The sequence below is a fragment of the Tenrec ecaudatus genome, chromosome 9 (assembly GCF_050624435.1).
Source record: "Tenrec ecaudatus isolate mTenEca1 chromosome 9, mTenEca1.hap1, whole genome shotgun sequence".
NCBI classification, from domain to species: Eukaryota; Metazoa; Chordata; class Mammalia; order Afrosoricida; family Tenrecidae; genus Tenrec; species Tenrec ecaudatus.
The window spans coordinates 6,199,231-6,226,850 of NC_134538.1; the positions used below are offsets into that span (position 1 = coordinate 6,199,231).

At 42.5% G+C, this 27,620-nt stretch overlaps 1 protein-coding gene across 7 annotated transcripts in view; it reads right to left on the bottom strand.

The window, feature by feature from the left end:
- AKAP13 (A-kinase anchoring protein 13) overlaps positions 1-27,620 on the bottom strand; it is a 375,367-nt gene that overhangs the window by 267,720 nt on the left and 80,027 nt on the right. Inside the window, exon 2 of one of the 7 annotated variants that reach the window (XM_075557873.1) lies at positions 17,667-17,710. The exons of the other annotated variants lie outside the window; for them this stretch is intronic. Coding sequence (XP_075413988.1) covers positions 17,667-17,699 — 33 coding nt within the window. The 5' untranslated portion in view covers positions 17,700-17,710. The remainder of the gene's footprint in view (positions 1-17,666; positions 17,711-27,620) is intronic. 7 annotated transcript variants of the gene reach the window in all.

Consider the following 27,620-nt stretch of genomic DNA (forward strand, 5'->3'; position numbering starts at 1 on the left):
CCATTCTCAAAACATTTGCTTTCTACTTGAGCCCTTGATATCAGCTCATTTTCCCCCTCCCTCCCCGTTCCCTCCTCCCTCATGAACCCTTGATAATTTATAAATTACTATTATTTTGTCATATCTTACACTCTCTGATGTCTCCCTTCACCCACATTCCTGTTTTCCATCCCCCAGGGAGGAGGTTATATGTAGATCCTTGTAATCGGTTCCCCCTTTCTACCCTACCCTTCCCCACCCTCCAGGTATCACCACTCTCACCACTAGTTCCGAAGGGATCATCTGTCCTGGATTCCCTGTGTTTCCAGTTCCCATCTGTACCAATGTATATCCTTTGGTCTAGCCAGATTTGTTGAGTAGAATTTGGATCATGATAGTGGGGTGAGGAAGCATTTAAGAACTAGAGGAAAGTGTATGTTTCATCACTGCTACCCTGCACCCTGACTGGCTCGTCTCCTCCCCACAACCCTTCTATAAGGGGGTGTCCAGTTGCCTACAGATGGGCTTTGGGTCTCCACTCTACACTCACCCTCATCTACAATGATATGGTTTTTTGTTCTTTGATGCCTGATACCTGACCCCTTTGACACCTCGTGGTCACACAAGCTGATGTGCTTCTTCAATGTAGGCTTTGTTGCTTCTGAGCTAAATGGCCACTTGTTTATCCTCAAGCCTCCAAGACCCCAGATGCTATATCTTTTGATAGCAGGGCACCATCAGCTTTCTTCATCATATTTGCTTATGCACCCATTTGTCTTCAGAAATCATATCGGGACCCATCCTAATTCTGTCCATTAATATAGTAAAGAATACCCTCCGAAATTGGGCTATAGCCATAGACTTGTAGAGTACAGAATTATAATACAGCACATAGGGAATTAGGACTAAAAAGGCCACATTAATTGTCTATAATTCATGGATATGTTTTGGAGTCATTCACATAAATAAATCCTATCTCTACCACATATGTACAACCTGAAACAAGGACCCTCTTGGTATCCTCATTTCCTTGACTGTAGCCTGGAGATATTGCCAGCACTCCATTGGGAGATAATGTTTAAATGCTGACCACAGTAGCTTGCCAAAAGTGGGGTCTCAACCAACAACTGTACCTTTACATGCTTTTCCCTTTTCTTTTCTTTTTTTTTTGAGAAAACAGAGACCAATGTGGAATCCTTCGGTTGGGTAGCAATTAGCACACTCAGCTGGTAACTGAAAGGCTGAAGGTTCAATCCCACCCAAACTATCTTTGAAGACAGGCCTTCTACGTAACATGAACTATCTACATAAGAGAAATCAGTCCTTGGGAACCCTATGGAGTACAGTTCTACTCTCACATATGGGGCTTTCCTAAATTGAAATTGACTCAAAATCAACAGTGTCAGAAACAGCCTCTATTCTAACACAACTAGTTAATAGTAGTAGAGGTTAGTTTGTTTTGCATATTTAAATAATCTCTAGAAGAGATACTTTCTTTTGAGGGTCTTCTATTGTTGGGATGTTTTGCCTCCTCCCTGAAGTAGTTACATACAAAACCAATCGGTATAGAGGGAAAAAGAGAAAGGAAGGGCACAGCAGACCAGAACTGGGGCTCTGGACACTTGTTTCCTAATTGGAAGGACTCTTCCTTGAAACTCTAATCAATAGGAACTGTATCTCAATCATATCATACCACAGGCAAGGACTGTTATCTCAAATAGTACCTTAGAGCACGCCTTGGAATGAGAGGTCCATCTGAGTAACTCTCTGACTTTAACATATATTTAGTACATTGGTTTTCCTAGAGATGCATTCAATAAACGAAACATTGTAGACCCACATGCACACAAAGGAAATTCATAATTGAATCTGAGAAATGCACCCCACCTTGTTCCTTCTTTTATGTGTCCTCATGGTCATTTCAGACAACCATCAGCCTCCAATAAAAACTGCATGGGCCTGTATTAGCTACACACATTCACTGTCGAGTGAGAGTTGCATGTACCCTTGACCAGAGTGCCCAAGTCTGGGGGAGCACTTGGAAACCCAAGTAAAGAGCATTATAGGACATATACTTTGCAGGGGAAAAGCATTACTATTCCAGGATGCTGACCTAACCAATACTGGACTCATGGCTAATAAGCCACCCATCCTCTTGAGAGAGGAAGCTATATGTATAAAGCACATGACCAATTATTTTATTAGAAGGGCTATGACTAACTTTTCTACTTAAAAAAATCACCTTATATATTTTACTGTTGACTCCTTTTACCATAATAGGGAATTTAAGTCAAAGACACCCTAACCCATTCCTGTTTGTTCCACCTAAAAAGGAACGCAAAGCATTTTTAATCTCCAAATACTCCTCTTATCTTCTCGTCCTCCGTGTTTTTCTCTTACTCAGGCTTGCTCGGGGAGCCTTGCACATCAATTTCTCTGTGCAAGTATTTTGAATCTTATGTACAATGAAATAAAACACCTGCCTCTGGCACTCAGGCTACAGTCATTGCTGGCAGATTCTGCTTCCTGAACAGCTGACCACAGTCAGCTGGGAAACTTAAGGTAACTCTCTCAAGCTCCTGTAGTTTGGTTTCCTCGTTCAGAAGACTGGGCTCAACAAGCCCTAAGACACAATTCACAACTCTTTCTCCAGTTCTGGCTTCTTGCATGAAGTCCATTTCCACTGACTTGGAACATTTGATTGGTTGGGTTCATCATTTTAACAACCACCACCACCACCTAATGGTGGTGTTTAATAAAAACAACCAAGTGGTAATGCAGGACTTCTACTAATTCTTAACATTCGATCTTAGGTCTATCTCTTTTGCAGAGACTTATGCCTGAAGTGGCCAGATCTCTTCTAGAATATGTTTGAGAATGGAGACAAGAGGCGTCTAGAGACCTTTCCTTCCTCCTCCTTCAGAGATATAAAAATATTGCTTCCTTTTCAGCTGTTAGTCTGAAGGGGCTCTATTTTTGGTTGCTAGTGTCCAGTTGCTAAGTCCAGTAGGGCGGAGTAGTGGTGATGGTACAGCCAATGTGCTTGTTTGATAAATATCAACCTTCCTTTCACTGTGGCAGGATCTCTCATGTCCGGTGGTCAGCAGTGTATAACCTCCGGCCTCTCAACCTGAGTTACAGTCTCAGAAAGCCACAGGGACAGTTCTACCTTGTTCCTATAGGGTGAGTCTGAGGCAGAAGTGACTCAATGGCATTGAGTTTGGTTCTTGAGTTTTGTGGGGTAATTGAACTCTAAGAACAAATATAACACTGTAGTAAATACAAAATGTATCTCAAAATAAGATTATCAAACACCCTCCTCAGTTTCACACCATTAAGATGCTGTGGGGAACGTTACACACGAATGATAAAGATATTATTACTGCATGCATTTGCTTCAATTACAAAGGTGACATCACTACTTATTCAGGACCCATTTAGGATAAATTAATAATGAAGGTTACATTATCTGGTGTCAACTTGAGACTATTAAGAGTGAAGGAGTGGAGTTCAGCCTGTCAATAAGGTCGCAGCTTGATAATATCATTTGGAGGCACTACCAAGATAAATAGTTCACTGGAGACCTGATCGACTCTCTCTGCTTCGTCTTCCTGCTGATAAGCCACATGGAGCTATGTATCTGACAGAGCCAGACCCCAGGAGCTTCAGGAGCCACATGGGGATCCATGCCAGCACTGAGATGCTTCCACCATCTCTGGGTCCACGAGACTTTTCACCCACTGACATGTGATCTTCCTGCATTCAGCATCATAGCATGGCTGTGTGAGTATGAAGGAGGAATTTATGGGGTGGGTATCAGACATCTGGGCTAATATTGGACTGATAGACTTGATCTGGACTGGGCTGGGATGTTTTCCCAATATGCATTGGCTCTTTTATATAAAGCTCTTTCTAATACACACATGGATATTAACAAATCAGTTAATATTTACATATTATAAAAATTACATGCATCTATAAAAACAGAGGCAATGTTCTGCTGAAACCTTGGGCTTTTTTTTTTTACTTACAATTAGCTCTCCACTGATAACAATATTGAAGGTAACATGGAGCACAATTTTGCCCCATCTTGAGACAAAAACAGTATATTGAAAGTGCTTTCAAACAAGAGACAGCATTAGAACGGAGGATTGTAGAGTCAGTCATGAGATCTTCTTTAAAATACCCAGTTACTCTGGAAAAAACTAAGCCACACAAACCCAGCACCACCTTAACCATGGGATTAAAGCTAACATCCCCAACAGTCAATCAGACACGAACATTCCTTTATGCCCTAATGTGATACACAAAAAAGAATACCATCTATGTAATATGCCGTTTAAGAAAAAAGAAGCATGCTTAACACCATATAAATCCAAACTGCTACAAAACAATTGGTCGGCGTTGTTTGAAAATGTCTATATCCAGAAAGAGGAAGTATTGAATGATTCCTGATTTTAAAAACTAAAGGAAAATAGCAAGTAAATATAATGTGTGGCCCTGAATTCAATGCTCACTTAAACAGGAGGATAAAATGATATTACTCACACAGTGCACACACAGGAAACTAACCCTTGGATGGTTTGCAAAAACCCACATTGGTCATGTGTTATTTGGGGGGAAATAAAGTAACATGTAAGTATGTAGCACATCATGTTATAATTCCATTTTTGTTCATTTCACTGTGGCTATGAAAGTGAATATCCACTATATGCTGAGCTATGTGCAGAGCGAGGGTTATGATAGCTGAAGCTTCCACTGATTTGGTTTTTTTAATGTACTATGCAGAATGATGAAGTAAGAGAGATTAAATGTTAACTGACAAATGTGACAGAGAGGGAAAGTGCTTATATTTCTTGATGTTTGAAATTATTTCAAATAAAACATTTAAAATTTTAAGCACATAGGAAATGGAAGATTAATCTGGGATTGGTAATATGAAAAAGATTGTATTTGTGCAATTAAGTTTCCATCATACCAAGTACTAAACGATATTTGTGGTTTATGGAATCGTGTGGGCCTAATTCTAAGAAACACTGGGTCATAGAAGAAGCGCAGTCACGATTTCTGAGTAAAGGCACCCCCATCATTTACTAGAAATACCACTTTGAGCTTCTGTTCCAAGTGTGTTGAGGGTAACAATATAACTTTCACCACCCTCACCAAGGTTACTTGAGATCAAAGGATTTAATGTATGCAAACAGGCAACTATGAGGTACTGTACAGGAGCTCTTGTTTGAAGGAGCTTCTCATCCTGCGATGATTGGTGATACAAATGAGCCTTAGACTTATAGGCAAAGGCTTCACAGAAAACCGGAAAGCAAAGGACTATGGTTAAATCATATCCTAGACAGTTTTTTTCAGGTTTACCAGGGGACTGCTAGTTGCAAGTTCTTCAATTACGTGCTTTTTCCCCCCTCCCACAAAACATTTCAGCCATGAAAGACTATAAAAACAAAACAGGATGTTTTTTAATTACAATTGGAGAATATTAATTTACCTCTAAAATTTAAATGGTGACAAGAAAGGAAGTGATTTTTTTCCTCAAGTAGACAGTAAGAAATGTTTACACTACCTAAGAATCCCATCTGCCCAGTGCCAGCAGATTCGCATAAAGATAACACCAAGTCAGTTTTCAGGGTACACGGGGCGTGGGTACTGAACTGAAGATCCAGGTGGGATTGAGGCAGGCCCGCTGTCTATGGAATCTACTAGGCCCAGCTCTTTCTCCTCCGCGTTCCCCACCCACGCTTCCTGCCCCTGCTCTCCCTCACTCTCCCTCACTGCGCTGGGCACTTTCTGTTCCTCAAACCACGACGCTCATCTCACTCTGCTGCTTTTGCACTTGCTGTTCTCTTGAGCTACAGCACTGCGTCAAGATTTGCACATGGCTGGCTCAGGGGCATTTAAGTCTCGCTGCCCCTCCGAGAGGCCTTCCCTGCCCGCCCAACCTAAAGCAGCCCTCCCTAGTCAGGCACTACCCTTTTCTCTTTTTTATATTCATTTTTCTTACGGCTTTTCTTCCTGATACGATTTGCCTGAGTTTTCTGCAACCTCCTCAGTATAATTCAAGCACATTGAAAACAGTGACGTGATCGGTTTTGTTCATGGTCAGATCTCCAGCACCCAGCAGCGGGCCCAGCACTCAAAGGGAACTGGAAGTAAAGGAGGAATTATCCCAGATCCAGCGCAAAATTCATGTCCAATCCTGCTGTTTGACTGAAAATTAGAGGACGCTGAAATGGTATGTTACACTTTCTATACTCCACAGCGGTCTCTGCCACCACCCACGATTGTAAGTCAGCTCACTCCTTTGTCTTCTCAAAGAGCTCACCGCTACTTAATCACATCCATCGATTTCTTTCAGAAGCCTGAAAGTAAAATTAAAATGAGAAGACGGCAATTTTCTTGTTCCTTCGTTTCAAGCCCACATCTGCAGCTTCCCCAGAACACAGGGAACATCCTTTAACACGTTTAAAGAGCAGAGTAGGCGCCTCCCTCGATGCGACAATGAGATGAGCGGTCACTCATGCTTACGTCTCAGTCAACTAAGACTCTTCTTTTCGCTCTGGAGGCATAGGAGGTCACACATTAGGCTGCTAACCACAGACAGGGTCGGCAGTATAAATCATCCACCAGCCACCCCGAGGGTCACAGAGGAAGCTGTGGAGATGAGGCTCTCTGCTGCAGAAACCATTAGGCCTCGGAAACCCAAGGGAGCAGGCCAACTCTGTCCTGGAGGGCTGCCATCAGTTGGAACCGACTTTGTGGCAGGGGGTCTTGGTGTGGCATATCTAAGTAACACTTGTTCCTTTTAAATAATTTCTTGCATCTGCTTCCCCACTTCCACTCCGAATAACCATTGAGAATGATCTTAATACCCGTTAACTGGTCAAAGTTCTTTGCTTTTTCCTTTCACCTTTACACCACTGCCCAATGGAAGTGAAGCTACAATTGATAGAGCCGGCTCTGAGAAATACAGACCTCGTGATGACACTTGATTACCTGGACTGAAGATTCTTCACATCAAAGAACATGCTTGTCTCCTCAGAATACTGGGTAAGTATTATATAAGTGTTATATATATAAGTGGGCTGTACAGAAATTGGATACTCAAAATGGAAGGATACCAGCATGCAAACTGTCAAGAGGTAGGAGAATATATTCACAGGATGATGGTAGACGTTCACACAACTGTAATGGTTAAGTATAGAATATTTGTGTTTTGTTCCCTTATAGAATATTATGTTTACATGACGCGGACAAATTTGAGTTATATGCATTTTAATTTTATCCTGTTAGGTACAGATAGAACTTTATTGTTGTTTTGTTTTAAAATTATATATGGCTAAAGAGTTGTCTGAAAGTGTTAAGTTGACAAAGGATGGTCTGTTACATCATCTTGTATCAACTTGAGGATCTTATGAGTGAAGGGGTGGAATCTGGCCAATGATGCCTGTGTGTGGGTGTGGCTTTCTCCTCTCTCTGGATTCTGCCATCAGAAGAGGTGGGCTACACTCTGCTTCATCTTCCTGTTGAGGACACACACTCCGAGCTGTAGAAGCATTACGCCAGCACAGATGCTACCACCACCACTGGATCAACAAGGCTTTCACCCCCTGGCCTGTGATCGTCCTGCATGCAGCATCATTGCAATGTGGCACGAGTCTAAAGACTAGTATCAGACATAGGAGCTAATATTGGACTTAAGGACTTGATCTAGACTGGACTGGGATGTTTCCCCAATATACAATTGCTCTTTCATATAAAGCTCTCTCTTACACACACGAGTGTCTCTGGATTTCTTTCTCTAGTCAACCCAGCCTGACACAAAGACGAATCCAAAATAAGTATTTTAAGCAAGACAGAACTGACTCGATGGCAATGAACCTTTCCAAAGTTCCATGTTCCCATCCTACATGTTACAACATGAACATCGAAAATACCTCTCGTGGCATGGATCGACCTACAGATCATCATACAGAGTGAAGCCAGTCACTCACCAAAGGACAACTAGTATATGAGGCCACTGTTACAGGTGGGGGAGGGGGGTCAAAATAAAGATGTTCTCTTTGGTGTGCAAAGGTGACCAACTTTGGAAAGTGCCAAGGAGGAAGGGCAAGGGGAAGAAGACAGAACAACAGTCTAGGCCAGGGGGCCTCAAACTGCGGCCTGCTGAGACATTTATCCGGCCCGCCAGGTGTTTTTGCCCGTTTTGGCTTTTTTACTTCAAAATAAGATATGTGCGGTGGGGTCAGTACACTCGGAGCATGAGAGCGGGACGCAAACCTGGTAGCACTATAGTCTTCCTTCAGCTTCTCCGGGGGCGAGGTTTTCCAGAATCACTTTGAACCTGCTGTCTATGTGTGTGCCAAGTGCGGCTACAAGCTATTCTTCAGCCGCTCCAAGTATGAGCACTGTCGCCCACGATGATAGCGTGGCCAAGCCAAGCAGCCCGAGCGCAATCAGCCTGATGCCTTTAAGGTGTCCTGCCGTAAACGCCCACAGGCTTGGCCACGAGTTCCTCAATAATGGCCCCAAGCGGGGGCAGTCCAACATCTGACTATTCAGCAGCTCCCTGAAGTTCATCCCTAAAGGCAATAAATCTGCCTCCCAGGGGAAGTAAGCAGGCAGCCACAGACACTGGTCACCCCCCTTTAGAACTACAGCCTATTGACCTTCAAGAAGGCTGGAGTGGGGGGGGGGCAGTGTTCCCTGACAACCCTACCCCCTGTGCCAGGATGGGGCCAAGGGCTAGTTCATCTTGGCCTCCGAGGCTTGAGGCCGGGACTCTGGTCTTAGGGTGTCTGTGTCTTGAAAGACTTACCCTTGGATTCCCTCCTCAGTCTGGCCGCCCCTCCCTGCCTGTCTGGTCTCACCCCTATGAGCCCCGATTTCCAAAGGGGCTCCAGCCCTCACCAGGGCCCGTGCTGACCCCCTAAGTTGTGTGAGCAGAAGCAACCACTACAAGGCCATGTCCCAGTTGGCAGCTCCAGCCTGGTCACAGCATGAATCACTCTGGTCAAATCGTTCCTGGCTCACCAGGGCACTGGTGGTCTGTGACCTGCTGGGGCATGCAAGCCCATGGCAAAACCCGAGTTCCAGGAACAGGTAAAGGGTTGACAATTAGTAGTTTAAACTGGTAAGTACAAAGTTGATGATCTGCAATGCAAACCCTACCCTAATTTACAGTTTTTTAAATTGTAATAAAAAATCACTAAAACAACCTCATTTAGACCTTCTAATTACTTACCTAAATTTAAGCCAGAGTAAAATATTCATTGAATGTCTAACCTAATCTTATTTTACAGATATAAGTTGTACATCCATAAAAGCTAGAGAAAGGTTAAAGCTAGAGAAAGGTTATGTGATAGACATTATTTAAAACAATGTGTTTTGTTTGTTTGTTTTTTAAAAACTGTGAGTAGCTGCTGAAACTAAGTAAAAACCAGACACCTATTAGCATTTGGTTCTTTGTTTTGGAGATTTGGGGGTCATAGTTTCATGGACCACTCAGTTAATTGGCCTAATGATGTGTTTAGTACTTCTGTTCAACCTCCAAGTTCTTTATTTAGTGCCTGGATAGTAAGAGCTTACAAATGCCCACTCAGTGCACAACAGTTGGTTTCTACTTGCTTGAAGCAACAGAGAACAAAGAAGAGCCCAAAAAAACGTATAGAATGAGTTAAGAATATATAGTGAGTTAAGAACCCTCAGAAGGTGTAGCCAATGTCTGCCTCTAAAACCAACTGTTAACTTTGCCTTATGGGCAGAAGAGCTGGCTGGTGCCTAGTTTACTGAACATTTTGAGCCAATATTCAGAGACAGATCCTAAAGTGAGAAAGGCAGAAAAAGTTCTCAGGTCTTCATGTGTTCCACACTTATTAAATTAATCCTATAATTTTGAAATAATCTGTAAACCTGAAGCCAAATATATCTATCCCGTGAAGTCATCTTAAAACCAAATGGTTAAGGATTTTTTTAAATCATTTTATTAGGGGCTCATACAACTCATCACAATCCATCCATACATCAATTGTGCAAAGCACATTTGTACATTCATTGCCCTCATCGTTCTCAAAACATTTGCTCTCCACTTAAGCCCCTGGCATCAGCTCATTTTCCCCCTCCCTCCCGGCAATTTATAAATTATTTTGTCATGTTTAAGGGTTTTTTAAGAACTCTGCTATGAGCACTCTGTTCTCTTTAAAAACTACATGAGAGCAAACTGACAACAGCAACCTGGAGGATGAGATCAGAAGCCTCAGGAAGCTCTGAGTTCATGTTAACGATATCTGCAACTCCACAGAAACAAAGGGCTGAGAATGGTTACACCGCTCAAAGAACACAATCACTGTGCCTAGTCCTGGATGAAGCTGGGGAGGTGGTGTGTGCGTCTGTGGGTACATTCTCAAAGGCAACTGTAACAAAATAAACATTCTTAAGAAACCTCTCCTCAGGAGCTGTCATTCTTTATTTGCAAGCAGTTTTCCCTCTTCTGGGGATTGCTACTTGTCTCTCTCGCAAAAAAAAAAAAAAAAAAAAAAGACAAATCAAAAATCCCAAACTCACTACAATCAAATTGATTCCAATTCCCAGGGAAGGGACCCTATAAGACAGAGGAGGGCTGACCCTTTGGGTTCATTGAGGATTTAAATCTTTAAGAGCAGAAAGCCTCATCCTTCTCCTGCATAGTGGCTGGTGGGTTTGAACTGCTAACCTTGAGGTTAGTAGACCAATGCTGTAACCCAGAAGCTACTAAAAATATTCATTCCTAGTAAATCCAAAATATAAACTAAAAGAACTTCATTAACTGATGCTCTCCTTCTTCGTCCTTCTCTAAATGCAGGTGACTGCTCTGCAATGGTTTGTTCAGTGTAACTACTACCTTCCAGCACAATAAAACAAAAACAAAAAAACTCCAAACTCATTGCCAGTAAATTGATTACGACTCCATAGAGACCTTACAGGGCAGGATAGAATTTGTCCCTGTGAGTTTCCAAGACTAACTCTTTATAGGACTAGAAAGTCTCATCTTTCTATACGAAAACAATATAAATCCCTATGACTTCACTTAGTTCACCGAGAATCAAGTACATTTTCAGCTTCCTTTTTTTAAAAAGGGATATCACATTTAACCCCATTAAAAGTATTTTTGCTAACAGATGTAACTTGAAATCTAAAGTTAAAATTATTCTTCAGTAGAACTTACCCAATTAGATTAAACAAATAATCTTATACAAAGGACTTACTTTACCAGGAATATTCCTGAGAGCTGATTTCTAGAGAGCCTTGTTTCTCTGACAAAAAAAAAAAAACCTTCTTAAAGCTTAACGCAGTTTATAGTGTTTCTATTACTACACTCCGAAAACAAAGGTGCAAGCCACAATTTTAGCATTGCTAGCTGTGTCATCTTATCTTACCTTCAGAGCTCATTTTGAAATGAAGGGTGGAAGCAGATAGTATCGGAGTTCTTTATTAGCTCTAAAGTTCTCGGATTCCAAAATGGCAAACTCAGAACATTTCTATCTGTCGTTGCTGCCTCTAACCTCCACTTACAAATTAATTCTCCTACCGAATTTTCCCAAACGGCAACTGCACGGGTTTCCTGTCACTGCTGTCACAAATCACCACAAGCTCAGTGTCTCAGAACAACAAAATATTACATACCTTGCGATCTGGGCCTACAGAAATCCACAACGGGCCTCTGTGAGTTAAAATACAGGTGGTAGCAGTGCTGAGATTCCTTCTAGAGGCTCGAGGATATAATGTAGTCCCTTCTAGAGGCTGCATTCCTTGGCACATGGCCCTCCCTCCATCTTCACAACATCTTCAAATCGCTCTTTGACTCAGCCCCTGACACACTCTCATGGGCCCACCCACAAAACTCAGGATAACCTCCCATCGCAAGATCCTTAGGTTAACAATACCCACAAAGTCCCACTAGCCACGAAAGCAGGTTCTGGGGATCAGGGTAGGAGGGCATTTTTCAGCATACTGTGACTACACTTACAGGAGCTCCCCTAATCAAAATGTTTCAATAACCAAAGCCAGATAAAGATATAAGAAAACTACAAGCCAATGTCACTCTTGAATACAGACTAAAAAATCTTTAACGAAATACTAGCACCTTTTCATAATAAAAACAATCAACAAATCAGAAATCAAAGGGCCTTCCTCAACTTGATTAAGAGCAGCTATGAAACACATAAAGCTAACCTCATATGAATCAAAGACTAAATGCTCTCCCTTGAAGATCAGAAGGCAAGACAAGGACATCGAACGTCTACTCTTGCACTTCCATTTGGTTGTCCTGAAGATTCTAAACAGGGGAATTAGGGGAGAAGGTATCCAGATTAGAAAGGAAGAAAACTGTCTTTGTTCACAGGTGGTATGACAGCTAGAAAATCTTACGCAATCCACTACAAATGAGTAATGATAACAAAGTTACTTGATTCAAGGTGGCATCAAAAAGAAGAAAATACTTAAAAATAAATTTAACAAAAGTAGTACAGGATTTGCCTGCTACAAATAACAAAAACATTTTGAAAGAAAACGAATGGAATAGAACTGGGTGGCCAGGAACTAATCTTCACATTTATGGTCAAGTGCATTTCAACGAGGGTTCCAATACAGTTAGATGGAAGGAAAGTAAAGCCTTTTCAACAAAAAGACAACTGGGGATGGCCTTCCTTACATCACACAAAAATTAACTGGATTATAGACAAAATACATCCAAGAGCTATAACCATAAACTTACTAGAAGAAAACCTAAGAGTCCATTTTCACGACCTTTAGGTAGCAATGTCAAGACACCACACAGAAGTGTGGCAAAAGAAGTATTGGATGAACTGGACTTCACCAAAACTCAAAACACTGTGCTTCCATGGACGAGCCCTGGAGGCATGCTGCGTTACGGGTTGCGCTACTGTAGGAGAATGAGGCGTCCCTTCCCATGCAGGTGGTACAGCTTCGGAAACCCACAGGGGCGGTTCCAAAGATACATAAACAGACAATAAGCACATGCAAAGATACGTAACATCATTAGCTATTGGAAAATTGCAAATCAAAGCCACAATGAGATTGTACCTTATACTCACCACGCTGACTCTGAGCAATAGAGTCTTTATATGCAGCAGAAGAGAAACCTTGCTTAGTTCTGTGCCATCTTCAGGGCTGTTGCGGTTGGCACATGTGTTCTCTGCTTCAGGTGATGTGGTTAATCCCACTCATTAGTTTCCTTCATTCTCACTGGCCTTCTACCAACAAGGCCCTTTTCTTGCTAATGGTCTGAACAATGGGCCCCAAAGTAAGCAAGTCGAAGTCTCATCAGGAGCATTCTGGTTGTGCAACTTTTAACTGATTTCCTCAGCCTCTGGCAACCCATGGTATATTCAATATTATTTGTTGCCAACACAATTTGAACGCATAAATTCTTCTTCAATCCTTTTTCACACTGTCCAATATATACTAAGGTAACTGAAAGGGTCAAGGTTTGACTTAGGTGCAGCATTATCATCAAAGTGATCTATCACTGCTCTTAAAAACTGTGAAGAGGTCTTTGCAGTTTTGTCCATGTACTATGCCGACTGGTTTCTTGACCACTGCTACATCCACTGCTGCTATTGCTGATGGCAGGGGTTGAACTGGCCCCTGATGAGTACTAGCCAGCCCGGGACCAACAGGATTAGACCATAGTGAGCCAAAGGCTTTCACTGGATGATTTTTTTTTGTTGTTGCAAATAGAGTGCCAGACCTTTCTTCCACTGCAATCTATTCAGCATCTGGGCAACATGTAAGCTTCTAAAGATAGATGTGGGTACACTGGCTGGGAACTAAACCTGTGTCTCTTACATGGAAGGTGGAAATTCTACCACTATACTACCACTGGTCTCATTATGCCCACTAATGAACAGAAAAAAACCTGAGTAATCTAGGAAAAAGTAATAAAACATCACCAAATGTTAGAAATCGGCATCAGAAAAGTCCTCTATGGAGAGTGATCATAGGGATATTCTATATTGGAAAACTATTAAACAATTATTAACATAGCATGATAGTCAAGTACCAGCAGATAAAAAAATTATACAAGTACACACACACTTTTAGTTCCTCTACAGTAATCATAAAATAAAATCCTTTCCTAACTGCATTCACAACCACCTTTCTTTCTAGTTAGCTCCCATCATTCCTTGGTACAAATTCACCCTGCCCACCCTCCCACAACTTGTACAACACCAGGCTCACTGCCATCCACTCCCCACCACCACCTTGTGTCTTGAATAAATCCTGGAAACTTTTCACCTAACTAAATGCTCCTCATTCTTCAAGACCTGGATCAAGTCTAATCCAACACATTAAATGAATTTTTCTCACCCTCTTCAGCCCACACCATCCCAAGATCCATCGGCTTCCCACAGTTCCTACTGCATACTTCAGAGCCGGCTCCTCATCCATCAGGAATGCACATTTCCCACCACTCCAATTTAGCTCATTCATTTCCACAACATTTTAAAAAATCAGTTTATTGGGAGCTGTTACAGCTCCTATCACAATCCATACAAACATCCATGTGTCAAGCACGCTCTTATATATGTTACCATCATCATTTTCAAACCATTTTCTTTCTACTTGAGCCCTTGGTAGCAGCACATTTTTACCCCCCTCACAACCTCATGAACCCTTTATAATTTATATATATATATCTTACACTGACTGTAAATATGTCTACTGACTGTAAATATAGATATATCTTACACTGTCTGCTGTTTCCCTTCACTCACTTTTCTGTTGTCCGTCCCCCTGGGAGGGGATTATACATCGATCATCAGTTCTCCTTTTCTCCCCCTACCGTCCCCTTACTCTCCTAGTATCACTGCTCTCATTATTGGTCGTGAGGAGTTTATCTGTCCTGGATTCCTTGTGTTGCAAGCTTTTATCTGTACCAGTGTACGTGCTCTGGTCTAGCCGTAATTGTATTCATGATAGTGGGAGGGGGGGGATTAAAAAGGAAAGAGGCTGGAGCAGTATGTTTCATCGGAGCTATACTGCACCCTCACTGGCTCATCTCTTCATTGTGACCCTTCTGTAAAGGGATGCCCAAGGGTCTACAGATGGGCTTTGGGTCTCCACTCTGCCTTACCCCTCATTCTCATCAGTATGATTTTTTGTTCTGGGTCTTTTGTACCTGGTTCTTTCGACACCTCATGATCCCATAGGCTGGTGTGCTTCTTCCATGTGGGTTTCGTTGCTTCTCAGCTACATGGCCCCTTGTTTATCTTCAATCTTTTAAGACCCCAGATGCTACATCTTTTGATAGCCAGGCACCATCAGCTTTCTTTTGCTTATGCACCCACTTTGTCTTCAGCAGTCAAGTCAGGGAAGTTGAGCATCACAGAATGCCAGGGTATTAGAACAAAGTGCTCTTGCATTGAGGGTGTACTTGAGTAGAGGCCCAATGTCCATCTGCTGCCTTAATACTTAACATATAAATACATGTACATAGATCTATTTCCCCATCATCATATATGAATATATTTATATATGTACATGCCTCTATTTAGGCCTCTATAAATGTCTTTGCCTCCTAGTTCTTTCCTCTATTTCCTTTTACTTTCCTCTTGTCCCATCGTCATGTTCTGCCTTCATTCGGTCCACAACAATTTTGGAAAGCTACACAGCTAGCTTGCCTTTCCCAGCCTCGTGTGTTGATCGACCCATCCTGTCTTTAATTCCCTCGTGCGAAGTAAACAAAGTCAGTGGCACACCTTGTCAGTCATGGATTGCCACCTCGTTGCAAAGCAGTGTAACACAATATGGCAGGTTCCCTCACTACCTGAAAATAATGTTCCTATGAAAACTTATATAAGCATAAAGTATAAAGAGAGGAAACAATTACCATTAATTCACTTGGGAAAATTTTTGAACATTCCAAGACCCCAAAACATAACCCACCAAATCACCCCAACTAACACATAAAATCTAAACGAACACTCGCATACACTGTTCACAGATACAGTTCAAAAGGATGGCAGCTCGATGCTGAGTGTGGTTCCTGTGTAAGAGCTAAGCTGCAAAACACACACTAAGAGCTCATTTCTCTTTGTACTTTTTTTTGTTTTGTTTTTTGGCAAAAGTAAAAATCCTCTTCAATTTATTTCAGTTACCAAAAAGGTATAATGAAGGTCTTTCCCTAGGGACAGTGTCAGGTAAGCATCAGACTGCCAACTACAAACTCCCCTGCCACTCTGAGAAAGGAAGGGGAGACTACTTTTCCGTAAAGATTCATGGCCTTGAAAACTGTGCTAGTCTGGAGAGACTAAAGAAACAAATTCATAGACATTTATATGTGTATAGGAAAGAGCTTTAGATAGAGAGTAATTTATACATTAAGGAAACATCCCAGCCCAGTCCAGATCAAGTCCATAAGTCTAATATTAGCCCACATGTCCAATATTAGTCAAAAAAATTCCTCTTTAGACTCATGAAACAGACAATGACGCCGGATGCAGGTCGATCACAGGCCACTGAGTGAGACGTCTTGTGGATCCAGTGGTGGTAGAAGCATCTTAGCACTGGCGTGGGTCTCCATGTGGCTCCTCCAGCTCCAAAGCTCTGGCTGCCATCAGCATAGCTCCATGTGGCTTGTCAACCAGCATGTCTCATAGAGAGCAAGTGTGTGTCCCGCCTCCACTGAGTTATTTATCTCCTTAGGGCCTCCAAATGAGATCAAGCTGCGACCTGATTGATAGGCTAAACTCCACCCCTTCACTCTTAGCCTCAAGTTGACAACAGATATGTAACTACCACAGAAACCCTATCATAGGGTCTCTATGCTGTATCACAGTGGAGCCCAGGTGGTGTGATGTGTTGGGGCAGCTCCTCGGAAAAAGGATTGGACTGCCTACTCCCGTGGCAGTCTCAGAAACTCACAGGCAGTCACAATGAGGCAACATTGACTCAATAGCCATGAGTTTGTTTTCTTTGTTTGTTTTTGAGTCCGAATTGACTAAATGGTGGTGGGTTTTTTGCTTTTGATAACGATGATAAAAGCAACGAGGCATAAAGAGAAATTTCAAAAACCTGGGGAATACTTGTAGTGGGAAAATCCCCAGACCACTTTTACAGCAATACACAAGTAAAAAACTGAGGCACCAAAGAAGGTATCTTACTTGTTTCATATGTGCATCTTATCTACACTGCTTCAGTGTTGCAGGTATCACATGCCTGTGCCTAATTTAACACAGGAGGCGCACTGGTCACAAGCTGGGCTGCTGCCACAGGTTTGACCCCACCAGTCACTGTGCTTCTTGAAATCCTTGAGAGCTGAGAAGAACTGCCCTTGTGGGTTTCCAAGACTGTAACTCTGCACAGGAGAACAAAGCCTAGTCTTATTCCCAGGAGCAGCTGGTAGTTTCAAGCTGCATACCCAGCAGGTGGCAGCCTGGCACATTGACCACCATGCCACCCAGGTGCCACAACTGTGCTGTAAAGCCACAGTAAGCCAGAATTGGTGAGGTTTTGAGAGATTACACTTCACTTCTGAAATCTACTATAGCAATACATTTGTGTAAAGACGGCTAAACGCATCCAAATTAACATCTCCACATTAGGGTCTGCGGATTTATTATAACACATAAACAGCAAAGATAATTAGAAAACCAAAAGAAATTTCATGATTTACTCACATATAATGGAGCATGTTGTGGACTAAGTTTCATGACCCAGGATACTGAAACAGAAATAGGAGAAGTAAATGAGCAAAATATCAAAGGTTGTATGAAAAAAAATTTTTAAACCCCACCTGAAGCCCTAGGCACTAAGTCCAGCTATTCTGATTACAATCAGGAGTCAGGTTACAACACACCCGTGCTGTTTGCTTGTTTTGTGTGACAGGTTTGGGAAGACAGGAAGAGGAAAGATGGCAGAGTTCACTGTCCCTCAGACGTCGTCTCTTCAAGCTGGAAGAGACTTCTATTAAAAACAATGACAGAAAGCTTCACTGCTACTAACGGAGTTTCACTAGCCAACAGCATATTTACTCGTGTGTATAAGCCGAGTTTTTCAGCACATATTTTCCAGCACATTTTTAATGCAGTTTTTGTGGTAAAATGAGGTGTCTTGGCTGATATTCCGGGTGGGTTTATACTCAAGTATAAAAGGTTGTTGCCAAAACACCAAAGTATAAGATCAATTAAACTTCTACCTAACTCTCCAAACTCAGAGACAGCTGCTCACCCTGGGACCCCAGCACTCCCTCCCCTCAGAGCTCTGGGGTGAGGGGGAAGGGTGAGCACAGGGCACAGGACCACTCCCACACTGCTGCACTCTTCCTCTCTCTCATCCCCTCTCCCAGAGAGGAAGGCTACAGCAAGGAAAGGTTGTCCCCATACTACAAGTTAGTAGCTGACATCTCTTCTTGGTTGCTTTCTGAAATGAATTCTCAAAATCATCCAAGGAGGAACTTCAGGGAAGGTGTGCTGTTCCGTCTTTCCAGCTCAAGTAGTTGAAATGAAACAAACAAGTATGTAATGTTGGTCCCAGAGATAAACAGCAGGGGCTCTCCTGGTCAAGCCGTCAAGGAGTCTCTGCACATGAATGGATGTCAGTACATTGTGACATTCTACTTCACCAAAGTCTGTGCTTCCATGAAACGTGGCCCCAAATGTATCTTTAATACAGCTCCTCATGTTGTGTTGACCCCCCCCACACACACCATAAAATTATTTTCATTGCTACTTCATAACTGTAATTTTGCTAGTTATGAATGAGGGGACCCCTGTGAAAGGTCGTTCGACACGCCCCCATGCCCCCCAAAGGGGTCACAACCCAGAGGTTGAGAACCACTACTTTACAGGAATAGAGAGCCACATCGTTCTCCCGAGGGGCTGGCTGGTGGTTTAGAACTGCTAACCCTATGGTTAGCAACCCAATAAATAAACTACTTCACCACCAGGGGGCTCCTCTCTATGTGTGAGAGGTAAGTCAATTAAATAATATATGCAAAAAAGATAAAAGTTCTCATACTTTATGATCTAACACATCAACAACAATAACAAAAATCCTCATCATAATGAATGAAAATCCAAACAGAATACATTTCAAGGCTATCAATGACAATGTTGACAAAACCAGGGCAATGCCTTAGCGAACACACACAAGTCTCTCAATACTAAAATCCTCACAGAGCTGCCAGTTTGCTCTGTGTATGTCTGCGACCAAGTCTCATGGGGGGAAAAGGGAGCAGAGGGTTAACACACACTTTAAAGGAAACAAACGCACTGCCATCGAGTTGATGCTGAGTCATAGTGACTACCCTGTGGGTTTCCAACTGTTTATAAGAGTAGAAAGTCCAGTCTTTCTCCTGAGGAGTGGTTTCAAACTGCTGGCCATGGAGACTGCAGCACAACACGTAACTACTACATCACCAAGGCTCCTTTGGGGTGGGGTGGGGTGGGGTGGGGAGTACAACTACTTCCTGGCTTCTAAATCCAATCACCGCCAACCAGGTGCAGGTCATAGGCGTCATGTTCTTTGAGTACACACAGCTAAGACAGCCAGGGACTCCTCCACACTGAATGAGTTTCCTTTATTATCGCTGCCCCCCACCTTCCATTTACTCTGGGTTCACTACCCCCATACTACACCTGACCTCCTGGCTCAGGACACTCCTTCCCTCTTTTTCAGTGCATGATTTGTGCCAGTAGGTGTTAAGCTCCCCAGGAGAAAAATCACACCAAAAGTCACTGGAGCAAATACACAATATCCAAATCCCTTAGAAAAGTGAAGTTGTTTCCAAGTCCATTAGATTTAAATAGAAGGAACAGAGGAAAAGAAGGGGGAAAAAAGAGAGCTGAGTAGTGGTTCAACTCATTAAATTTCCACTTATTTAAAATGAAGGCCCCTGTGCCCCCCAGGTCTTTTAATAAGCTCCCCGGGTCCTGTTCAGAGCTGCCTGGGATACAGGACTCAAAGAAACTGCACATTAAGAACCAATGTGCCTGATGAGCAGCCTTCTCAAGTCTTCCTCTCCACCCAGCAGAGGAAATCTCAATGGAAACGGATACAGTACGGATGACTTTAGCTATACAGAAGCTCTTTACAGCAGTGCTTCTCAACCTTTAATACAGCTCCTCGTGTTGTGGTGACACCCCACAGCATAAAATTATTTTCGTTGCTACTTCATAACTAATTTTGCTAGTTATGAATGAGGCAACCTCTGTGAATACAAGCTAGTGACTTGCTATATTATATTCAAAAAGCTCCGGCCATTGAGGTAAGAACATGTGGCAGTCTGCTTCTGTCAGGATTTAGGGCCTGTGGGCATTTCTATTCTGTCCTATAGGGTCACTATAGGTGGGAATAGGTTTGATGGGAATGTGTGGCTTGTATTTTATATTATCCCTTTACACAGGCCTATGTTCCCTCATTCCACAACTTGGGGGTGATGTCTTTCAAAGATTAAATTATTAAATTATGAAGTCAGAAGTTTGCTTCTACATAGCACAAAACAATAAATAACAGACACAGCAATACTACAAAGGTTGCCTAACACTTGAAAGGCTACAAGAATCCAAGGGCTTAAATGATATGGTTTATATATCATTGCCAATCCATTGCTCATAGCAAAAAGGTGAAGTACTGAGGATTCATGCCATGTGGGTGGGGGTGTGAAATGGTCAGCAGACGCACAGTAAGTTTTTTATTCTTCTCCCAGTTTCCATGTGTTTATTTTACAGTGCTATAAGGGGAAACAAATAAGTCTGTTGCTGTATAAAGACACAGATTCACTTTGTATCAACAAAAGATACTGAAATGCAATGCAACTCTTGATTATTTAAATTGGAATTCTTCCCCCAACTCCCAGCTATGAAGGGGATGTCAAATAAAGTAAAGCCACCAGCTACAATCTCTCCTGCTTCTTAATATCAATGATCAGTTTAGTCTTCATAGGATGCAGAGTGGAAACCATCATCAGAATGTGCTAGCATTGGCCAGGCAGATCAGTTACAATAGGTTAACGGTCACACAATAGTTGGATAAGTTAACAGTAACAGAAGTCTTGGAATTCTTAAAATTCACACTGCCTTCAAAGGGCCAAACAGAAACTCAGTCACTAAGCAGGACCACACACTGAAACTCAGGCCTGTAGTGATATGGCTGTTTGATTGGTTTGGGAGGACAGAAAGCATTTCCACCAACCACTGTAATTGAGCAAATCAATGTAAAACCATAGCAACGACCAAAAAGAGATGACACACCACTAAATGAAAAGTGGTGTCTATTTCGAGGGTGAGCTAATATTTTCTCCAAAGGCCAAAGAATAAGTCTGTGGGAGCCATGTTATGGTATGCATGACCATGCCCATGGTTCACTGAAACTATGCATAAAAAGGGGCAGTGGATGGGATTTAGTCAGCCATAGTATACCAATGCTTTTGGTTTGTTTCCGTTGTAAGCTTTTATATGATTGTGTTTTTGTTTTGTTTTGTAAGCTTTTTTGTTTATGAAATCCAGGATAGGTAGATCTATAGAGATAGGAACTGCATAGGGGGATGGAGGGGAGGAGGTTATGTGGAGAGTTAACAAACAAGCCTGAGGTCGGTGGGGAATTGAGAGATAATTCAGGTACAGCACTTAAGAGTGCACTGCCAAGCTCAGAGTAGACGCTGATGCTACTGCCACTTCATAAGGTGTCTGGGGCTAAATGGGAGTCTGTCTACTACGTAAAGCATTCTGAAAACCATGAATGGCTAAAGGAAAGGTTCCTTTTCATTGAGTTGTTTATGGTTTTCTGCTCCTTTCTTAAAACACCTTGGAAAAGAATTTGGAGAAATAAACATTAAAAATTTTAACCTCACTTATTTCTGCAGATTACAGAAAGGACCCTGTGTGTCTCCAAGCAAAACTTCAAGGAGTAAAATTGCGCTCCTCCGGGTTTTCAATATCCAGTTTTTCAAAAGTTAAATACCAGGCCTTTCTTCCAAGAAACTCACATCACCAACTTTGCAGTAAGAAGTTGAGCTTATGAAAAAAAAATTTTTTTTTAAAGAAGAAGTTGAGCTTATGACCTGTGTGCATTATTCAGAGATTCCTTGGTTTGTAAGAGTTCGTGTTGAATTACAGCTATTGAAACAATAGGAAGCCCAGGTGATATAGTAGTTACACAGTGGGCAGTGGGTCTGCACGGTTCGGAATGCCCGGCCAGTCCTCCAGAGAAAGACAGGGCTTTCTATTCCTGTAAAGAGTTAGACTGGGACACTCACAGGCGCAGTCTGAATATTAAGGAGAGTCGTGCAATCAGCACCATCATCAACTTTGGAACATTTTCTTCCTTCTTGTACTCACTGATGTTGATTTCCCACTGCCCATCCTCCTCTTTCTGCCCCCAGGACCTTGTTATTTCAGTTACTGTCATCATAAACCCTGGCTTCCCTATGCAGAAAAACATGTGAAACAAGGGCAAAGAACAGAAATGTGAGGGTAGGGGGAAGGATAGGACCCAGCAGCAACCATCATATAAAACAGTGAAAGACCTCAATCTAAGCAGCCAACAATATTAAAATTTTAGGAGACATTCAAAGTGGATCCAATGGGAGCTCAATGTCAAAGAGCTATGTTCCAGTCTAAATGCAGATGAAGAACCTCTTGACAATGTTCTCTGTCGGGCGTGGGAGCTGTTCACATTCCTTGCCTGTGGGGATTGGGGATTCACTGGGGGCTCAATCCACAAGTAGGGACCCTGGAAATGGATTTGGGGTTTCCATAGCATAAGCCAGGTGTTCAGAGTTTAGGTATTGGTGCCATTTCCTCTTCTGGATTTGGGTCTTATTGTTTACAATCCTATTTTTTAACCACACCCACACGTTACATAAGAGAAAGCCTTAACAGGTGTTCACTATTAATAAAATTATCCTGGAGAAGGGAAGAGAGAGAACAAAAATTGTTCCAACATCATCTCAGGTGCCTCTTTTGCAAACTATGGAGTCTTGGGGTTATCGTGGGCTACATGTTGGGTCACTGACCCCAAGTTCTGCGGTTGGAACTCACTAGTCAAAGAAAGATGAAACTGTCTGCTCCATAGAGATTTACAGCCTTGGAAACCCACAAGAGCAGTTCTATTCTGTCCTAGAGGGTCGCTATGAGTCAGAATCAACGTGATGGCAATGGGTTGGGTTGGGTTTGGCTCATACGGCAAACTCTCTTGAACATGTTAGCTCGGTGATCTAAAGACCAAGTGCCTGGTTCTGACAGACCTATCACTTTAATTGGCATGTGTTTCTTGTTGCTATTGTTTTGTCATTCACAACAGCAAGGCTTCCAAATCAACAACAACAACAACAAATCAAGCCCACTCCTCATACCCACTCAAGCCCAAATAAATAGGTGGTAACTGTCCCAAACTCAGGCAAGTGTCTATCAATGATTTCTACCTGCAGGGCACTTCAGTGGCAGAATAATCACAGAAAGACTCGATAATAAAGCGTTTTTTCATTCTATAAGCTAGTTACTGAACTTTCGAGACTAACAATGCATGACCCTGTCCACTTAGGAAGGGAAAAAAATAATTGTGAACAGGTCGTTACATTACAGTACAGTAAGTGCAAGAAGATGATTACCAGGGCCAGCAAGGAGCACTGAATGCTCTCAGTCGATGGGAGGCCCGACAAGGCTTACTAGGGGTAACTTTCGAGCCAAATCTCGCTGGTGGACAAATGGGGAAAAGAGTAGAGCTGAAGGACCAGCATGTGCAAAGGCACAGCACAGCACCCTGAGCTGCTAAGGACCACGACTGAATAAAAAGTGCAAGCAGGGAACAGGCTGGGAAATAGTTGAGTTGGAAGCATCTGGGGAGGGGGGGCCTGGAACACAGCGGTGCACAGTGTGCTATAGTGGGGGTTGTATTATAGTAGTCCTGTGTCCGTCGTGTGGACACTGTACCCAGGAGTGAATGTGTTCAACCTGAACTTCCTGTTGATTCCCTCACTTCCTCCCCTTTTCTTTTTTCTTTCTTTTTTTTTACTTAAACATTTTTAAGATGGCTTACAAGAAAACTGTTCCTAGTCAGTTCATATTAGTTCCCAATCTTCCACATGTTCATAACCACTTTAGAACCTTCACGGTATTAACCCTTCCGCAAGATGATAGTGGGGGTGGGAGTGGTCACAACAGTTAGTTATATCCTCAAGATACAAATCCTCGCCAAAAATAAATGTTCTTTAGTTATTTTTTTTTTTAAGTGCAAGCAGGGAGTGATGGGAAATGAGTCAGGAAAGGTATTGATGTAACTCTAAAGTTCAGCACTGTTCATCTTTACAAGTCACAGGGAGGAAGAAATACACAACCACTACACTAAGGGGTTATAGCCATACGGTAGCATCAACAAACCCCTGCCAACCCCCACCCTTGCCTTATCTGAGCTGGAAATTTGGAGATCAACTTCAATCGTGCTCATTCACCATTGCAGGTTCTAAAATTAGCCTGGAAGCTATGCCAGAGAAGAGGACAAAGAGCTGCTTTAGCACCACACTTAGCTTTCTCCTGACAGGTGGTACCTCTGGGAAGAGGAACATGTTCTCTCAATTCTCTCTTGGTTTTTAACACCGTTTTGTGGTTTCCTGCTACAATGGTTTCTGCTTTGTTTAAACTATAAAATGTTATGGTGGGGGAGGGCACACGGGACAAATAGGGACTCCAGTGGCCATTCCACAGGTGAGAGCTTCGCCACCAGCTGTTTCCTGTTATCCAAAGGAAACGGAACTCTAATCTGCCAGGATATCCAGACACAGGAGAGCAAGACCATAAATTCAACGACATGCTGATGCTCTTGTCCCCATGGTAGTAGGAATCAATTTTAAATTTAGAAAAAATTATACACAGCTGGGCTTTATGTAAATTCACTTCAGTGAGGGTTAAAATAGATATCCGGTAAAGAGACTGCCAAATTCAGGTCTTAATACTTCCTTCATCCTCCCCAACCCCTGACATCTAAAGAGCAAGCAATCCACCAGGGCTGAGCCAAGGATAAACTCCTTGGAAAGACAATTAGACAAGCAGGCTTTTAGGCAGGTGCAGCATCACAGAGCTACATGACCTTATCTGGACCAGCTCCGGGGCTCAGAGTGGCTATTCTGTGAGGCATTGTTTTATAATAACACCGGACACCCCCCACCCACCTTCTAGGACACTCTTGTCAAAGGTTCTTCTATGAATGGTAAGAGGAAGAATTATCAGAAGCAGATACTAAAAATGTCAGCATTAGTTTTCAATTCTCAACATGTTTCCTGTGTCTTGAGGATAAATACTGCCTTCTACATTATGACAACTAAGTCTAAGTCTTAAATTAAAACCATAGAAACAATAATGTTGAAGAGCACGAGAGAGGTGAGGTTTTTTCCCCCTGACCATCTCAGTACCAGTGGGCAAAGTTGTGAACAATATAGAGTTCAAGGTACTGCACATATTGTGTAACTGAATGAAAAGATTACAAATTCTTGGTTTTTTTCTGCAGACCAAAATTGGGTCTGTTTAGTAACATTTTATTAAGATTTTTAAATAAACACTTTAAATTTTAAATGTTTTATTCATAAAACATCTTGAACTACATTATTCCTCACTAAGGCACTTTGTTCTTTATAATACACATTGGGCAGGGGTGGGGAGCTCGAAAAGACATGTTGACTGAAAACACATTTTGGTGAAATGAGGCGTTCACAGGGCATCTAAATCATCGTCCCTAACTCCAACATCTAGATGCCCAATGTCTGCGCTACCTGTGGTAACCTGAATAGTGTTCTTAACGTAGGGTTTAGCTACAGGAAGATAAAAACTGAAGTTCTTTCCCATTCTTTTACTAGGAAAAAGTACTGCTCAGTAATAACGGCCAAGCAATATGCAAGGTGGTGGTGCTAAAGGAAACTGGATCTGTACTCCGTACACAAGCTAGGCAATGGAAGGAGGAAGGAGAAGAACTTAGGCATTTTGAAGACGCTAATTTACAAGAGTTTTGCTTAATCCTACTTGAATATTAATAAAGATCACTTTTAATTCAGACACACTGCTTCTCAAAACAAAGACAACAGTGATCTAGCAATCTAACATAGAGAACTGATCAGATTAGAGCTCCTCCACTGAATTTCCAGTCAACTAGACGCTCCGGTGGGTTTGTGCTTACAAACTAGGCTGCTAACTACAAGGTGAGCTGTTCACAAATCACTAGCTGCTCCTTGGGAGGAAACTGAGACCTTCTATTGCCATAAAGATGTCGAGTGTCGGAAACCTACGGGGGCAGTTCTAGCCTGTCCAATAGGGCTGTCAGGCGTCCACGTGGGCTCCGTGGCACTTGAGTCTGCATTGTTTGGTATTGCTGTAAGGGGCCCAAGGATGCCAAGGTAAAGCACTGGCGGGTCACTACTCAAACTCCAGCAGGTCAATACTCCATTCCCCGATTTCAAACCACTTGAATCAAACTACAGCACGACGCCTCCACAACTCATATCCTCCAGATAGATTTTTAGCTGAATGTATGGCACTTTCACTCTTTAAATCTGTTTTATTTCAACAGTATCCTTATAGCTCCTATCTATATGATGCAAGTGAAACTTCAAACATATATGCATGATGGACACTAAAACAGAGCTAGAGAAACAGGTACCTACCACACAGCGCCCATTTCCTTAAAAATTATTATGCTCTAAAAATATAAAAAAAATAAAATAAAATAAAAATTATTATGCTCTAAACCGGTTTCAAAATAGAAACAGGTGTGACACAAAATCAATTACAACAGAATGTCTCGCGTGCTAATAAGTTGGTCACAAGGGGCTACTTTTCTGTAAATAGCCTTTGCGATCCAAAAGAAAACTTGGTGGTGAGGGGACACAGATGGCCGATTTCTGAGTAGACAGTTCGAAGTGCAGAACTGTTGCTTTGCGCCTTCTGTGAGCTGGTGTGCAGTGTGAGCTGGTGTGCAGTGTGAGCTGGTGTCTGCAGGTGTGTGTTCAACAGGCCAGCGCCATCAAGAGAGCAATCTAGTCAGGAGAGAAGCGAGAAAAAGCATGGAAACAAACGGGACCGAGAGGGAAATCATCCAATTCAACAAATATTTGCAGGCTCACTCTGGACAAAGACTGTGGCGAGGACAACAAACTTTGCAGAGCACCAATCAACTTTCCGAAAAGCCCTGGGGACTGGGCCTTCGTGTGCTCCACATCAACAACAAGGCCCAGGGGTTGACTGCCTGCTGCCGCTAGGACTTGGTTCGATGCTGGACTAGCTGTGGTTGCACAGGCTCAGAATTCAGACTGCGATGAAAGGGAAAACCAGGAGGCTGCTCCAAAAAGCACGGACATGGCCTGGGAAAGAATCAATACTTTAACCGCCCCACTCCAATGGGAGAGTGGCAGTAACAAGGGAACACAAGTCCAACCCCTTGTTCCTGGAGGGCAGTGAATAACCACGTGCTTCAGGGAGCAGCCGCTGAGATGCCCTCAGTACAGCACTGGGTAGAGAACTGACCCAGAGAAGGTCGACTGAAATCTTGGTCCTTCACAGCCAAGGAAGCAACAGTGATGTGAGATGGAAAAAAAATCTTCACTCCTTCTTTTCATAGGAAACTCACTAGTCTGCGTTTCAAGGTAAAAA